Source organism: Metopolophium dirhodum, chromosome 4 (assembly GCF_019925205.1).
Source record: "Metopolophium dirhodum isolate CAU chromosome 4, ASM1992520v1, whole genome shotgun sequence".
Classification (NCBI taxonomy): Eukaryota; Metazoa; Arthropoda; class Insecta; order Hemiptera; family Aphididae; genus Metopolophium; species Metopolophium dirhodum.
In genome coordinates this window covers 21544643-21564062 of record NC_083563.1, presented here as the reverse complement: position 1 = coordinate 21564062, position 19420 = coordinate 21544643, and the positions used below count along the sequence as shown (strand labels likewise).

Here is a 19420-nt window from a genome sequence, read left to right as displayed (position 1 = left end):
ATGGAGAAGTTAGAAAGACAATCTGTCAAGGGATGGTAATATTTGATTGTACGGGGCGAGAAAATTCTTGATAAATCCTTGAATATTATAGCCATAATAACGAGTTATATATATATATATATATAGTATTATAGATTATCCTATACACATTATGCATACTACATATAATGTTTTATTATAGGTGCCCGTAATCCTTTTGTGTGCAAACTCTGTCAAGGTTCGAACAAGTATAGCGGTCTGTAATTACTTGAACCTAAATACACATATAGATACACGTGCGCGCTTACGACCTTCACAATTCGAAACACACCCAGGCTAGATTTTAACTTTACCGTTCTTTATCTGGGTTATTTTTGTATTCTTAACTTAACGCTGCCTTAAAGTTATACCTCGGGCTACCACCTATATCTCACTTGTATTGATGGCCAGCCGTCGTATTGATGAATGAATTATATACGTGCCAATTATTATGAACCTAACCTATGTATACAAAACGCGGTATTAATAATTTTCTGTTTTGCGTATGGAATTTTAAAGCAAACTATTCGGTCTTACTTCATACCGGCTAGCTAGACAGTACGGCTGTAAAGTACCAGCTTTTATGAAATCGAATAAAAACGTGTAGGTACGTATAGGTACGTGTAGGTACTATTGCACATTTTACATAATATATTGATCGTGAGAGAGCGAACTCAAGGCAGTCTTTGCAAATATTGTTCTGGTTTGAATAATTTGTGCAGCAAAGGTGAACGCGTATAGGTGCGTAAGACAATACAGTTTCAACTCGTGTTTGTTGCAGTGACAATACGAGTTTTACAACAATAAAGTTCTTGGGCAATACGATTTTTAAGACAATTACTGTTTGACAATAAAACCGTATTTCAATACGGCACAATGACAAATGTGTACAATGGTATTGGCAGTTTTCTAATTTAAAAATCAAATTTTTCGTATTTACATCAGCGTTCAGTATCCTACTAGCTGTTCGTATAAATATATTATTGATTTTTCGATGTGAACGAAATATAATATACCTTTGTAAGTTGTAACGTACATATCACATACAAATTTCATTCTGTACTGTTGTATAATACGTAATTACAATGCTCATTTACACATAATGTACCGAATGTGATCGTCTATAAATATTGAACTTATATAAATTAAGCATATACATTATACATAGGAATTTAAAGATTACCTATATGAGTGGTATATATAGTGTGCAAAACATTTCAAGAGCATCATAGTTATATACTGTCACTCCACTTCTCTTATCTATAGTCTGTACTACCTACAGACGACTAAAATATATAATAATCTCTATACTGTATAGCGTGATAACTTAATATTATGTGTTTCTATCGATATAATTCACCGGTGTTAATTTCAAACAACAATTTACTGAAAACATCATACTGTATAAGTATTGCTCATTTACTTGTGATACTATATAGACATTCGTTTACCTTGTGTTTGATTACTATTGTGAATAATGTTTAAATAGCTTTGAAAATAGTATTATTGACGACTTTTTGTTTGGTTTAGGACTCACGGTATGATTCTCTAATTTTGACACAAATTCACAATAATCATTACAATATTTCACTTGACCGTTATACAATATCCTAGCTACATAGATACGACTCTTGCGCAGCTTACCTAAATATAAATAATAGTAATAAGCAAATAATTATTAAAAAAAAATAATTTAAAAACGTTTCTTTACCAAAATGATAATTATATTTATATTATATAATAATAAATAGTTAATAATTATTAAATTGATATGCATATCTAATAAGGTCCGGTATATTGTTTTGTATTGATGTATTATATTATATAGAATAGTATTAAGTTAATCGTATGTCATATTTTGCAGCCGTCATGAAAGTGTCCAGAGATTTTTTCATGTACAAATCGGGAGTGTATAAATGTTCAAATTTGGCGTCCGGATCGAGAACAGGATACCACTCAGTGAGGATCGTTGGTTGGGGCGAAGAGTACCAGGGCGGCAGGATTGTCAAATATTGGGTACGCCACACCGACGCGACGGCCAAATCGCAAATAATAAAGAATAATTAAAATTTTTTTTTTACTTTAAAAATTAATCTTGTTTATTGTAGTTATAATATATAACATACATTTTTATGAAACGAGCAATACATAACCCCCCTGCCCCCCTGCTTTTTTCAATGATGACACTAATATTGTATAATGTCCGTGTTTGTAGATTGCATCGAACTCGTGGGGAAGTTGGTGGGGCGAAAACGGATACTTCCGGATACTGAAGGGCGTTGACGAGTGCGAGATCGAAGATTTCGTCATCGCTGCGTGGGCGGACATCGACGACTTTGACGTGACCGGTAATCCGCTGGGATATGACGTGTTCCTGTTGAATGGTCCAAAGTCAAATTCCGTCTGAACGAGCGCCGTGGTTAGGTTATATGTTCGCGGTCTGAACCAGATAATTGGAAAAAAAATTCTACTCCACAGCATCTACATTCATGCTGGACCACAAATATGAATATACCTACATATATATATATACGTACGATGGACAAAAGTAGACAAAAAAATAAATTTAAAAAAAAAACATTTTATAAACGAACTTTGTTCGGTATTTATAATCGCTACTTATATAATAATATATATATATATTGGATTACCATATTTTAAAACATACCGATCTGTCCACAAAGTGATTTACACTTTAACCGAGTCGCACCAAAACATGACTGATAACCATCTCAAACTCAAAGTTTCAAATCCAACACTTTCTTGTCATACAAAAAAAAATAAAAACACTGGAGCACCGTGACCAATCTGCCATAGGATCCAAGGTCCGAAATAATTTGTTCACGAAGACGATGTATATTTAGGATTCATGAAAGCATTTATTGATTGATAATATAACTAGTTAAAAAATTCCCAGTCTTAAGCTATTGATTCTAAAAACTATGGTAATTCACTAGAGGGCATGATTAAATTAGATTTACTTATAACAAATAGTACCTACTATATATCTATTACTATATATCTTTATATATTAACCATTAAAGTAAAAGCCAAATGGAAAAATGTGTTGTATCAAAATACCAAGCACTAGAATTCAGTATAGAATCTAGATTGTATTTACTACAAACGCCATTAACTCTCCAGAAATTATCTTTGAGGAAAATAGGTAAAGAAATTACGTGGAAATTCTTTGAGAATAATTGGATGAATAGGAAAAAAGATTACGTGATTAATACAACGATTATTGTTTAAATTTTAACGTCAGAACTGCTTGTCCTACGATCTTAGGTCAAATATATACATTTTCTTAATAGGAAATTTTTTTTTTTTTTTTTTTAAACTAAAAATAATCAGACCACGGAAGAACACGTTCAAATGAAATCTGTCAAAGTTAAAAATGTATGAAAGAACATTTTCATATTTTGTTTGAATCAATTAATTATTTTAAATTTTGTTCATATATTTGATGAACTTGATCTCTACTTTGGAAGTTAATGTTGCTTCACATACGTTCTGTTTAATTAATAAATATGTATTATAATTTTTTTTTTGTCTGCATTATTTTAAAAATATTTATTATTTTTGATTCATTATAATTAATAACACTTCATTTCATGTTGATATTAAATTAAGTTTAATTATATCTAGTAAAATTAAAGTTAAAAATGTCCATTGTTCTATTGTTTATGTCCAAACGTTAATGTGAAAACACATTTTTTTTGTTTTTGACAAACTTATAATGTAGAATGCAATGCCGCAAAGGGTTAATTAAGAATACTAAGTGAGAAATATAAATTTGTAATTTTAATATAAATTAAATTAAAATTTTAACACAAGGTTTTTATATCTTTAATTTGTATGAGTCTCCTTTTTATTGAAATTATTGAAATATTAATTACAAGTACAATGTATATATCCTAACATATAGTTACATGGTAATTAATACGTCGTATAAAAGAACTATTAAGGCGAGGAAAATCTAATTAATTGCATATAAAAAAAAGGTGGGTAAGTGGATGTCGCTTTGCTGTACAGTAGGTTACAAATGGGCCACTGTAATGGATGGTGTTATATTTTAATTCAATGATATAATATCATTGCATAAGAAAAACGATTCTGAGTGAAAACGGTCAGTCAGCCTATGGTATTTCTAATATATTTGATGATATTGTTGTGAATAAAGTAATTAATATATAACCTATTTACGTGGAACCTTGTTTTAAATTGTCAACCCTTAGCTATAAAATTTGAACATTTTATAAATTTTTAACTACAAAATAATTATTAAATTTTTAATTTGATAAATTTTGTCAAAATTCAAACTTTAAATCCTTAAAAATAAATTTGTGCCTATGTATTTTTAATACTTTTCAACTGCTAATGTAAAAATATATCAGGAGCCTGGCATTAAGTTTTCACGCTTTTTTACCAAACAAATAAAATGTTATTGATATTTATAGGAAAAAATACAAAAAAAATTGAAAACAGACAATGTCCATAAGCATTGCAAAAAAAGTCAAAATATTTTTAAAATTTTATCGTGTATAGCAAATGAAAATATAAACATTCAATAAAATGTTCATGTATCTACAGTTATTCGTTTTTGAATAACAATAAAATAACAAAACAGCTACATGAGAAATCGAGTGAATATCCAATATTGTGAAAATATGAACTTCAAACGCTCGTAAAATATTAATTTGACTTTCTTATAGACAGTTTTTTTTGTTGATAAAGGTAGATAATCTTATAAGGGATCTTGTATTACATTTTTAAATCTTAGATTTAAAAAGAAAAATTTAACCTAATAAATAAAGTTTTATTGACATCCTTAGAAAAAAAGACTAATAAAATTGGAAACTGAAAATGTTCCTAATTAGTTCAAAACAAATCAAAATATTTTGAAAATTTTATCGTGTACACAAAATGCTAATATAAATGACCAGAGAAAATTTCATGTGTATACGTTCATTTGTTTTAGAGTTACACCAAAAACCAAAATCGATTTTGTGGAAACCCGATTTTGCGTAAAAATGCTTGTTTTCCTTAATTTTTATGTTGTTTTCCCGGTGCTTTTGAAAACTATTCACTTTCCCATCGAACAAGATACTTATCGTGTACACAGGCACAAAAATAAAAAAAAAAAAAAAAAAAAAAAAAAAAAACACACATCATTGTAAAATCAATATATTCATCGTTTCACTCAGAATCTAAAACAACAACACAGGCATAAGCCGTTACGAGAAAATTTACGAAATTGTGAATTTAGTTCAATTTTACTATTAAAACTAGTTTTAATAAGCTTCCCAAGATCTAGAAAACGTACTTACAAAAACAAAATCACTGAGTTCCCCGATTTTGCTATCATTATTTCTGTATAGGTTTAGACTATTGAGTTTTATTTATTTTATATTGATTTCTTGTAAAAACATTTAGTTTTATTAATCAACCTAAATGTATACAATTATAAAAATAGAAAGAAAATCAAACATATCAAGATAATAAAAAATTAATTTCGGTAGGTACACGAATATATTATTCTCTATTCAACTAAAGAAACGTAGTCGTACAGTATAGTAGCATGACTAATGTGAATTATGCACAAGTAAGTACCTATATATTTATCACGTTTTCGATTTATTCCTAAAAAAAAAAAAAAACATTGTGTAAGTACTAAAAATGTAGTAATAAAATATATAATATTACCTGCCTACATTACAATGTATAACTGAGTGCAGATTAAGTGTATGATTTTCTTGAAAATAATAATATATATTAATTATTCAAAAAACTAAAGAGTGAACAATCGTTGAAAAAAAAAGTGAAAAACATTAGATTTATGTTTGCCGAAACGAAATTTCTGTGTTGAAATCGTAAAATAAATAAAAAATGTAATGGTCAAATAAATTAAGCACTTTAAGCACAACAATATATCATCAAATATACTTACTTATATTATAGGCTAGCAGAGCGTTTTCGCTTAGAATAGTTTTTCGTATTCATATGAGTGCATTTAAATTTAACACCATACAGCAGAGCGACACCCAAAGCACTTACTCGCTTTTTCGTTTAGGGTTATTACGTGAGTATAAGACACATAAATATAATATGTCATATTCAAAAACTTATTGTAGTATTCATAGTTAATTTTTCTAACAATTAAGTTATGAAATAAAATCTACCAACTAATGTATTCTTACATTTCACATGTAAGTCCCTATACGAATTATAATTGTATTTGTCTCAACAATAAAATATTATATTTATTAATTTCAAGGCCATGTTAAAACATTACAATTATGTTTCTTTGGTATTTTGAAACGTAGGAAATTGTTCTCCACCCCGTTTGTCGATTGGTAAGCTAAACTGCTCAAAGGCTAATTAAGTCCGTGAATGTTAGTGGTAATTGCAATAGAGGTGGATTGTCCGCTGGATTGCTGGTCCACATGGTCCATGTTTTCTTATTGAAGTCAAAAACCCCTTAAAAAAAAAAATATTTATATTAACTTAGTATGAATACACCAGTTAGTAGTTACACGATTTTTAATGATATTCTCCAAACGTAAAAGAAAAGTTTTAATTTAAAGTTTGCATGAGTTGCAATACGTTTCAAAATCAAACGTAAAAATTATAATATACGTAAATATGTAAACGTTAATGTTATGAAAATGTAAAATATATTATGTTTACGTAAGAAAGATTTCACATTGCTTAATATAGTAATAAGCACAACTTATGAGGAATCCTGTTTGAAATTATTATCAATCTTTTTTACCAAGCATAATTTTTTTATCAATAGAAAAAAACCTAAAGAAATATGAAAATTACTTATTATTATGTCTATAAATATTAAATAGCTTAAAATTAGTCTAATTATATTGAAAATTTCATTGTGAAATTCCACAGTGAATAGTTTCAAGTGTCTACGCTTAATATTTTTTTGTTTAATCACAAAATAACAAAAATCGTTACGAAGTTAAATCGTTGTTAGGTATAGGTACGTTTGAATAATTAATAATAACCAATATTTAAAACATCCAATTAAATAAACTTATGACCAATCTTGTATTAAATTTTCAAACCTTATGTGTTTAAGTTAAACATCTTATGCATTTTTAACTTTACAAAATAGACAAGTACCTACATAGTTTCATGGGTTTAGTGAATTTTGTAAATATGTACATTATAACATTTATAAACAAACAAATATGACAAAGTATTTACGATATTTTTTAATTGCTGCAGGAACAACTAATGAGCAACATTGTATTATATTTTCAAGCTTCACTCACTTTCCGATTTTCTACACATATATGTCAGAAATAAACTGAAAAAAGTATAAATTTCAAAAGTCTATAAATAGCACAAAAAGAGCCAACATTTTTTGAAAATTGTTCGAAAAACTAATACCTAAATGCTAATATGAATATTTACTGTAAATTTAAATTTTCAAGTATCTAAAATTTTTAATGTTCAAAAAAACTACATAGGTAATCAATGTTTTTAAATTTGTTTTGCGCATACAAAATTTCAGTTTTAGCATAATGTTTTTGATTCTGAGTGGAGTGAGGAATGTACGGATTTTACATTGAGATATCTGTTTTTATTATATTTTGTGTCTGCCATATAAATACTCATAAAATAATTTATTTTGATATAACCCCTCCCATTGTAAGTATCTGTGTACATCATTGAGTCTAATAAATAACAACCTCCTACTAATTTGTAGATATTAATGGCTTATTATATAAATATTTGTGTGCCATTAATACAAAACGCTCACCGAAGTTAATTGTTTTGTCGCTGGCGTCGGGTGCGTCACTAAATATTGGCCAAGGTTGATCTTAACCCTGAAACCTAACCCTGTTTCCAAATATCGTCAACAATTCTTTAAGGTTAGTGACCTGTTCGTTCGCCGTCAATTGTCTGTTCTGCTTTTCTCTGGCCACACTACTGGTGACCCCGGCTGAGTGACAATTCCGGATACTTCAAATGGAGTAGTCTGCAGAAATGTATAAATGTAGAATAATATGAAAACATAAATACATCGTATAGGTATGAATCAGTGATAAGGATTTGTTGAGGGGTTTTTTGGGAGCTTTGAAAATTATTTGAAATACAAAAAAAGTATTTAAATACAAGTATTCGAATACCTAACAAGACTGATAATAACCTATATATATGCGTATCATGTATACCTACATTTATTTATTATAATTTCTGTTTTTATAAATTAATAATGCGTATATTTTACGCAATTTATGAACCTTACTTGGCGGCTGACTTGAATGTCTCATTACAGACATTTAGTGGTTCAACTAGGGGGGGATTAGCCCCCCTGACTTCGATTTAGCCCACACAAAAATATCCTTTATTGATATGTCCGCGTGGGTTATTTTAAATTAAAAGTTTCGTTAGGTGGGCTGTAGCCCCCCCACTCCCCCAGAATTTTAACCCTATAGTTGTGGCCTATGCAGTGACATTACTGATATCACTAATGTATAGCGGTATTGGTGAATTGATTCTCGAGACTTACTTTATGCATTCATTGATTCCCATCACACATACAGTTGATTCCCGAACTTCAGCCTTTAAGCGTTACCCAGGAGACACCAGTAGGTTGGCTGACAAGTCTCCAACATTTTTATTTATGGATATTAAAATATTTGTTCAATAGTCATGTTTTAATTCATCATGCTATCATTAGTCATTATTAAATATTTTAAAATAGATTAAACTTGTTCGATTGGTTTATTAAATGTCGTAAATTTTCATAATAGTTTCAGACTTTTTTTCGTACAGATTTATCGGGGGAATATTGAAGGCGTTTATACATGGCAGACGTAGAATCTAAGGTTGATTCGCGGCTCAAAGTGACCTCATATTTTCTTTTTCATGTTATGATTGCAGATCGTATAAAGTATGTAGGAAATACTGTTTTCAGTGGTTACTATAATTAAATGAATACCTTGATTGCGTTTTATGTATTTTTACGTATTGTGCTTTCTAGTCTACAAAATATCCGAAAGCAGTTAAACGGCGAAATTGTAAAATAAAGTGGGATGAAACTATGATGGGAGCAAACAATTTTTTTTTTTAAATCATGATTATTATTAAACTATAATTTAGGTAATTACTATAGTATACTATACTATTTATTAAATAGGTGAATTGCTTGTATTTTCATCATTCCAATTCGTATTGGTCGCCGCCGAGTACAGATCATAACTTGAATAGAGTATAGGTACCTCGTAAAATGGTACTCCCGATCCGTCAGCAAGGCCCTTCATCTCAATCACATACTATTTTTTGGTCGCATTCAAACTTTCTTCGTAAATCTGTCGACCTTCAGGTTGGGCATACAATTTTAAATATTCTTCTTGTAGTGGCTTGTACACGCTTACAACCTCTTTAATCATTCCTCCAAAAGTTCGTCCCTGTGAAAACGTTATAGAGGTCGTTCTGTTTAATAACAGAGATTTTCTGAAATTATGTTTGCGGGATACTTTTTCATGTTATTCTACTAAAACAGAGCATTAATAATTTAGGATAGGCCGCCATAGGGTGTTGTCCGATTATATTTTGTTTGATCAACATATTATTTTTAGAGTTTCGAATATCGAAAAAAACTATTTCTATGGAAAATTCACTGATATAATTATGGTTTATGGGTACATTGTAGAATGTATTTGAACTATGCAGTATATATGCAATAATAAATATACCACACCTTGAACCTCAAAGCACCACTTGGAATTTGAAAATTAATGTACACTATGTTATATGAACATAGTATTATTATGATAGAATATATCATCGGTCAAACCGTTATTGTTTATTATAACATAATATAATATATAATAATATTTATTATACTATGATTAGTTAGTTATAGGTAGTTGGAACCTACTTATAAAAGAAGATAATACTGATTCGACACACGTATATCATAATAACAGAAAATAACCCTCAAATAACAGTAGATTATTTTTGTTAAGTATAATTTTAAATCTAAAAATAAATCAAATGAAATCATCAAAATTTATTTTAATTTACCGGAATTTAACAAATTGGCATTTATTTTAAGGGAACGCACGCATATTTTTTAAATGACAAAACGATTGACGAAATCTTAACAAATAATTTTACTTTATAAATTTGAGATATATTCACTAAAGTTTAATATATATTTTAATTTTAATCGCCAGGACAATAGCCGGAAAAGTTAAGTTAATTATATCAGTGATTTTATTTAAATGTAACGTAATATTATAACTACTGTAATCTGCGCACCTATAGGTATTGCATATGTTTAGGTGTTTTATTTCTTATCCTTGAGTGATTAGAAAATATTGTCTCCATTTGAATATTTCGTAAAAAAAAAATAAATTGGTAAAACGGGTGTATGCGATAACGAGTGTACTTATACTTACAACTCTGTATCCGATTTCATAGTGTGTACCCTCGACGTAATGTACTGGTATGGAGTTTTGCCTTGGGGACACTGGCGGGCATCATGATTCTGATTCTACAACCGACATGATTGATTTATTTAATTATAATATTATATTAATTTTCATCGAAAAAGTATGTCTTATTTATTATTATTTTTTTCACTTATAGACCGTCGAAATTACCAAACGGTAAATCGTTATAAATTATAATTTAGGACGGCCAACAATGAGAACAATTACCTAGTTCCTCATGCGGAGGTTACGAAAACCGGTCAATATTGTATAAAAGAATCCGAAAGCCAATCCTTCGATTTTTTTTTTTTACCATAGAACGTTAGTTTAGAAAGAGTTCGGTTGAAGTAATGTACAACGTATCGTGACGTGGTCGATATTTGACTACGTGTCCGGCCTAGCATCCAGGTTCTTCTAAATCAGTGGATCTCGACCTTTTTTAAGCTGCCACCCCCTTTAGAAGCAAAATGTGTTTCAACGCCCCCCTAAAAACAAAACAATAATTTTATGCTTTGATTTTATTCATTGCTTCATTAGATGAGTTGAATAAGTTGCATGTTTGACGGTGATTGAATAAATCCAAATTTTAAAATAATCTGTATTATATTGCCCACACTTTATTTTTGCAACCGACGTGGTTGGATAATAAATAGTTCGAAAATAAATCGGAAACAGAAACGTGAACTAAACTAACACACATGAAGCCTGGCAACTATAGCCTTTAGCTGTTTTTTTGGGTAGGTTTTTAGTAGGTTCGTTACTGTGAGGGAGAGAACAGTTGGTTTTTGAATACTTATATGTGTATGTGTATTGATTTACCACTTGTATTCTATTATATCACGTTTATTTTATAAATAAATGGATATATTGTTCGAAAATAATTACAGATAAGTCATGGCGCGTTGCTCAGCATAATATCTGTATTTCAGTTAAACACCACCCTACCATTATTAAGATATTCTGTATAAAATCGTCAGTTACCATAGATAAATATTATTTATTCGAGTATCATAGAAATAGGGAGTAATATTCTACAATACTAACCCTTTTTATGTTTATTTATAAAATATGTTTAATTATTATTTCTAAGTGAAAATTAACTGCGAGTATACATAAATATATAAATATATATAAAAAAAATACGAATACTATTTTACAAATATAATTAATAAATAATGTACAGGTAGTAAGTAACTACGCGGTACACTTTACATCGGCTTTTTGTAATTTAATTTTTATTAAGTTCTACAAATTTACTTGAACTATTGTACATATTTTCTAATAAATTATTGTGTGTTCAATTTGTATATTATTTTTATAACTATTAATTAACTAGCTGACCCGGCAAGCGTTGTTTTTCCATATAAATTGTATCATATAAATACATTTATTTCTCGCGTAGCTGTACGGTCGCCAACCATGATTCCAACATCATATTTCCAACATGATTTTTTCAATAATCAGATGTGTTTTTTTCACCCAAATATTTTTTTTATGATGTATGCTGATACCTTTGTTATCAGGATTGAATGGTGTAAGGGCGATGCCCTCCACGAAATGATTACCCTAACTATATTTTGCACTATTGAACATTAAGTCTTTGGGCGCCCCTGATTGTTTTCCCTTCAAAATTTTTCCTATCTATGAATGATATAAAGCACTGTATACATACATAGGTAGTATTCCAATTTACAAATACCTACTTTTTCAAACTATTTATTACTTTAAAAAGATACCAAAACGTATATAAAATTATTTTACCTATTATTATTTTGTAATTTATATTTGTTTAATTTTTATTTTTAGTAAAACATTTATCTACCCAAGCAAAAAATTAAGTTGGTTTTTTATAGTCTAACCATCCTTTGTACACTGTACGATATATTAACACTTATCAAGGATCTTAAACAATTGGTACATAAATTTAATATAATTAGAATTTTAATCATGTTAGGTATGTTAAATTATGTTAATGTTTTTGAGAACTTAAACTTGAAAATGTTAATGACCGTCTATTATTAATTTATAAATAATACATTTTAGGCGTTTACCTTTTACTAAAATAACAATCGTATTAATAAGAGTTCACTTTTATGTGTCTTGTGTTAATACTCTGTATACACTATTACACTAACTACAGTAAGTACACAAATAAATTAATTTAATTAAAGCTTATTAGATATGATTATATTTTGCATAGGTAGTCTATATTTAAACTAGTTTACTAGTATAAGGTACTAGTAACTAGAGTATATTTGATTAACTAATGTATTTTTTTAACTTTGGAATTAAGTATTATAATGATTTATATATTTGAATACAACTGAGTAATATTTTATTTTTTTAATATTAAAATATTCATATTTAGTTATTTAAAAAAGTACCTATATAACAATACCATGTGTGTCCGCAAAAACAGGGAATACAAAAAAGTTTAAGTTGTTGCGCATGCACAAAATACAAGAGTTAAAAAATTGGAACTTATAGGAACTTATGATCCAATAGTGTAGACTTTTAAAAACGGACTTTGCGTAAAAAATTCCCGTTTTTCCTTTGTTTTTCACGTCGCTTTTGAAAACTACTGGGAAAATTTTACTTTTGACCCCCAATAGTACCAACTAGATTCACTTTTCTATCAGAAAAGTTACTGTTAAAGAAAATTCAAGCACTTTTACTGTCCTAAAAGGTGATGACAGACACAAAAAAAAAATTGGAAGTGACTCTGCTGAACAGTAGGTTACAAGTGGGTGACTGTTATGGATAGTGTTAAATTTGAATTCAATGATATAATATCATAGTATACGAAAAACGATTTTAAGTGGAGACGATTTGTCAGCCTAGGATATTGTATACTATATTTATATTGATATTATTAAATATTATTGATACCGTAGCCGGTTAAGTTGAATTATTATTATTTGTTTATTATCGTATTTGTATATGATAATATATTTTAGACGTTTCAATTACCCACGAATAATATTTTTAAAATAGGCATATTATGTATATATTACAAGTAACAACGAATTGCTAAAAATAATTGCCGGAAATCATTAGTTTTTAACTGAAAACGACAGGGAAGTCTGAACTTGGCGGTCAGTCTTATTTTTAAGTTATATGTATTATAACTAATTGTAATTTTTGGTATTTTTATATGTACCCGGTATACCACACTGCGCTTGCTCGAACAATTAAAATCAAAAACATCCCTCGACTTGTTATGTAAAACCACCATGGGTGGGTGTCAGAATTATTTTTGCATCATCAATTTTAAAACGTTGATTTACCTAGATTAAAAAAAAAAATTAATTTGTAATACTTAAGCTCGGTAAACTTTAAGCGTTGTACGGGTGCGTAAAACACCAAAAATCGTGAACTCCGTAAGACCATACCATAAAAACCAACGATTTGCAGGTAGTCGAGTTTTGGACAAGTACCTACATAGGTAACTTATAATAATTAATATTGTAAATTAATTAGGTACCAAAAAAATATAACTTCTCAAACACTTTGTCTATTGGCACTGGCGGGAGAATGTATTAGAATGTCTATAAACTTGCGGACCAGTTTGTATAGTTAAATTTGGCATGCGAACTATAATTGAAATAGAAAACCATAATAGGTGCATTGCAGATCACAAAGATTTCTGTAAATACGATTTTTAAATATACCGTATAGGTATACTGAGTACTTATATAATAATATATAAGTTCTTTGGATTTATCATAGTAAATAATATATTTTATGATATCTATGGCAATCGTCAATTGTCGAAATTCGTCGGCGACAGTTAACAATTCTAATAATTTCAGCAATACTATTGTATTATAAATATAATATATTGTATATTTTGATTTCAGTGAACAAAAAAATAATAGGCCACAAATTAAAATAAACGGACAGTTCGTTAAACCGTATAAGTTATAACACAAACTCGCAAATTTCGTTTGATCAGGTTATTTTCATAAAATATTTCGATACTTTCAAGTTTTAGCTCATCGGAGTGAGATGATTAGATGAAGATGGATGAAGATAGCTGTTTCTTCGGCGATGGCGGCACTCTAGCTACGTTTCACCGGAAGAGTAGATGTTTACGAGTAAGTTTGTTTTCATATTATTACCTACTATTTTACATTTACTTTTTAGACTTAAATTAAATATTTATCGCCACGGACAATCTGTTAACTAGGTGACGTAGAAGCATTTATAAGTTTAATCCCAATAGCGCAATGTATAAAATACGCGAGACCGTCTTCTTTTCACCACGCCAAGTTAAATACGCACCTTTTTGCATGTTATACTATAGGTACGCCGTGTATCACCTTAGGTTTGCTATTCGAAAACACAATTTCGTATACCTATTATTATTTACTAAATATCTACAATTAAATTAAACTAAAAATAAACATATGATTACATACTGAGTGCCTATAATAAAATATTATATATGAAAATTGAATCTTTATTACGAATACTTATCGTTTACACAGACCACAAGAAAAAATAATTAAAAATATTTTTAAAAAAAAAACACACATCATTGTAAAAATATAGTTGGTATTATAATATTTGATGAATTTACTGTATACGTTTATGGCTTTATGTTAACTCTAAAATCCAGTAATCACATTTTTATTTAATAATTCATAAAATACAATATGCTCTTATAAAAATATTCTTGTGCTACTGATATCTATTCATCACCTTAATCAATAATTAAATTGATAAACGAAAATAATAATTTAAATAATACCTAGACACAGAACTCTTTGATATAAAAAGTTGCATTATATTACATCCGTGGATTCATCATATTGACGTACCTAGTATAATATCTATCATATATTTATTTAATCTATGGCAAATCTCAAAGTCGTTGCAGAAGACACAGTCGATTAAAAATTCTAAAATTTCAATAAGCAAAGAAGATATGAGCAAAAACTCACTGCGTTTCGTATAATTTTATTTTTCATAAATCACAATATTCTAAGTTCTGGCTGTAATCTGGAGCGTTTCCTCATGGGCGTCGCAGTTCACACACGTCACGGATTCCGCCGAAGGAGTCGATAATTAAAGTAAGTTTGTTTTTATATTCTTTTGGGGCTTAAATTTACTTTTAAGACTTAAAACAAATATTTAATGTCACGAAAAATGTGCTATCCAAGTGTTGTAGGCGCATATTTTAGTTCCGGACTAGAAATGTATAAAATACGCGAGATATAAACGCCGTCGTCGTTTTTCCAGTCCCTGATAGTAGAATAATTATAATTAATAGGTGCATACCTATACAGGGTACTTAATATAAATATATATATGTTTTGGTTTAATTTATAGAAATATATGTTATGACTTATAACTGATAATAGTCATAAGATACAATTTTAATAAATAACTGGTAATTTTTTTTCCAAATACAACGTTATAAGTTATATGTAACTATTAATTTAGTGTCACATACTTAACTTCTATTGTTCACCTAATATCTATATTCTATATCATAGGGATTTAGGGATGTATAACCATGTACAGGTCCATTTCAATGGCCCCCCCCATTTTCGAAAATTGAACTTCTGACCACGCCAAACGTTTGTGCATCGTTTGTGCAGAAATGTGCACCAGGTCCCGACGTTTATGCACAAAAAATCCCAGCGCTATCCAAAAAACAAAGTGAGGGGTATTAACACGAGGGTCCCCCTTTTTTGAAATTTTAAATATTTGTCATATTAATAAATGTTGTTTACGTACCTAATAGGTTTAATAGAATTTTACTATTGTCATGTAAACGTCTAGAAATAGTAGGGCAGTAGGTTCATAATATATTATATTTAAATATTGTATTATAATAATATGAATAATATAATAATATTATGCTTTAAATATTCCTAGGTTATTTAAAAATTAAATACCAGCGTTTCTAAAATACAAATACAAAAATCTTAAATTAAAATATCTAAAAACATAACTACCGCTTATAAATTATAACCACAGGTTAGCAATACTAACTTAAAAATAAAATGTTATAAATGAATATAATAATTGCTTAAGTCGTATACAACCGAACGCAACTTAACCTAATAAGTAATAACTATTAGTTGTTACATCTTATAATACGTATTTTGGGTATAACATTTAATTTTACACTTTTAATTTAATTCTGAATTGAAAATGTATCCCTCATACAGTTTTTTACTGTTACTAAAATAAACATTATTATTTATATGTAATATTATACCCACTCAGCACTCAAGATTTTTATAATTGGCAAGAAACCATACAAAATTATTAATTAATATATAATTTATTGGTATAGTACTAAATAAATTAATGAAATAAAACAAACACAACTACTATAATTATTAGTAATACAAAACGAACAAACATAAAACGATTCTGAGCAAAGATATCGTTAACTAATAAATAATATTGAGATTAAAGTAATTTATTTTTTTCGGTAGAAAATCGGTATAAATATGAATTATAAATATTTTTTTATTTTCATAGCATGACGCGTGTGTGAATAATTGTTTATATTAAGTGTTTAAGATGTTAGATTTCGGTTCGGCTGATTGTCCACCCCCTCACTCTTCCGCATCAATGCATCAGAAATTATTATTTATAATATTTAAATATAAACTGCATTTTCTGAATTTTCTAAAACATTGCTTTCCAAGCAAAGAATTCGTTTCATATATTATCAACGAATTTAAAAATGAAATTAGAACATTTATATGGGATAAAGTCAATTTTATAACAACTTATTAGAAAAAAATTAAATACAATTAAATAAAGGTAATTTTTTTTCTTATATTTCTATTTTTTTACGTACCCATTATGTTTGATACTATAACTTCAGTCTTCAGTTATAGAAAACAACACTTGCCAATATGGAATTATTGTTGAATTTTTTTATTTTAAAATATTAAATAGCATCTGATCGACTGATGTGCTATAATGAAACTCAAAATATAACGAATACACGTCTTATCTAAATTCTATTTTATATTCGTTTAAATTGGACTTTTAATTTTTCTGGCCATTTTATTAAGCTTTGTAATATAAGTGCATTAAATCGTATTTTTAAGGCATTTTTCTTATTTTTAATGCATTTAAATCCACGTCCTATTTATAACTTAACGTTATTTTGTATATACCAATCGATTAGTGTACACAATAAAAAATATAATATTATTGATGGGTTAATAGGTTGATAACTATTATGTAGGTAGGTACAGTTTTGTACGTTCAATGTATCGTTCTTAATTCATAAAGTAGCTAAATGAGTCAAATGATTTTGTCAAGGGGCGGGGGGGGGGGGAGGATATGGGTGATTTTTTAACATGCACTATTTCAAGGGCTCTTAACCTAAAGGGCGCACCACTCTAAGGATGAGTGACACAATTTCGTAAGGGGGGGGGGGGGGACGTGAAAATGTTTAAAAAAATCCATGAATTTATTTAGTTATTTTGTTATTTAGGTAATACATATTAATTAATAGGTATTTCTTAAATTTTTTTTATTATTTTATTTGAAACATTATTTTTAAATATTGGGATCAATAAAACTATTTTTATATAATTACTATTTTATATCAATTATAATTTGTTTATAAGCCAAGTAATGAATAAATGGTTACCAAGTAAAAAACCCGTTATCTATATTATAAATTTGAATTCAATTTACCGCATTTGCGTCTAGTAGAAACAAATAAATGTTTTTTTTGAAAATAATGTTAAAATATCCATCATCCATCGGTTAGGACCATATATATATTTTCTATGATTGGGACGGTTAGGTTATAATTATAAATAATCTATGGCAAATGACAATCGTTTGAGACGAACAGCGATTCCAATACGTACTCACATATTTTGTTCCATTCTGGTTATTAAGCTAGGTCTTGTAAAAGATACTTTTAAAATTGTATTTAAATACAGATACAAATACATCCATTCAGAAAGTATTTAAAATACATTTCAAATACTTTTAAGAAAAAATATTTAAGAACAAAATATAAATACTTGCCATGTATTTAAATACTTTTCAAATACTTTTTTAATTTTACTTTTCCACTAGTTAGTTTGCTAAATTAATGTTGTAATTACTAATTTAAAATTGTCATGATACATTCACATTTCCACATTTTGGTATTACTAGAACTTTTTGTACCATTTTCAATTGTATACTGAAAAATGAAAATAAATAAAACTTGTTAAATTATAAAAATTCTTTAATAATAGGTACCTAATTAAACATTTCTTAATGAAATATAAATGATGTGGATATACAGAGCTAGGGGACGGGAGTTCTCAACAAGTATGAAAGAAAAATATTTTTATAATTTATAAATAAAATAGTATATTAATTTTCAAAAACAAAAAAGTGACAACCGACGAATAATTTGTTTGAATTTTCAAAAGTATTTGATTTTGATTTTCAAATACAAATACGTCCAAGACAGTATTTAAAATACTTTCCAAATACTTAAACCAAAAAGTATTTAAAAATTATTCTAAATACTATAAAAATATTTAAATACATTTACTCAAATACTTTTACTCAAATACTTTTACTCAAATACTTTACAAGACTGCAATACGTACTCACATATTTCGTTCTATTCTGGTTATTAAGCTAGGTATCTATTTTTATAAATGTCATTAATCTCAATACTTCCAGACTGAACTTTTGGATCAGAGATATGAAGACGCGCGCTGCATTTTGCTTGGCGGAGACGCACAGCTCTGACACTAGACAATATTATACACTCAAAGGGACCGCGTATCGCCAGAAGAATAAATAATTACGTAAGTTTTGTCCTACTACTCTGTTGACGCGGTAGATCTAATGTAAATATTTATTGTCAGACAAACTTATATACCCGCTAGACGTAGAGTAGTTTTTAAAATCCAGTTGTTGTAGGTGTACAAAAATTAGGA

The 19420-nt window shown here is 28.3% G+C and overlaps 1 protein-coding gene and 1 pseudogene across 5 annotated transcripts in view; one reads left to right on the top strand and one right to left on the bottom strand.

Moving 5' to 3' along the window:
• Positions 1-2673, top strand: part of LOC132942872 (tubulointerstitial nephritis antigen-like) — a 44031-nt gene extending 41358 nt beyond the window's left edge. For all 5 annotated transcript variants that reach the window (XM_061011553.1, XM_061011550.1, XM_061011552.1 and 2 more), the window contains 2 exons: positions 1883-2034; positions 2234-2673. In XM_061011553.1, coding sequence (XP_060867536.1) covers positions 1883-2034; positions 2234-2425 — 344 coding nt within the window. In that variant the 3' untranslated portion in view covers positions 2426-2673. The remainder of the gene's footprint in view (positions 1-1882; positions 2035-2233) is intronic.
• Positions 2674-6233: 3560 nt separating this feature from the next.
• On the bottom strand, positions 6234-10559 carry LOC132943596 (uncharacterized; annotated as a pseudogene).
• Positions 10560-19420: the final 8861 nt, after the last annotated feature.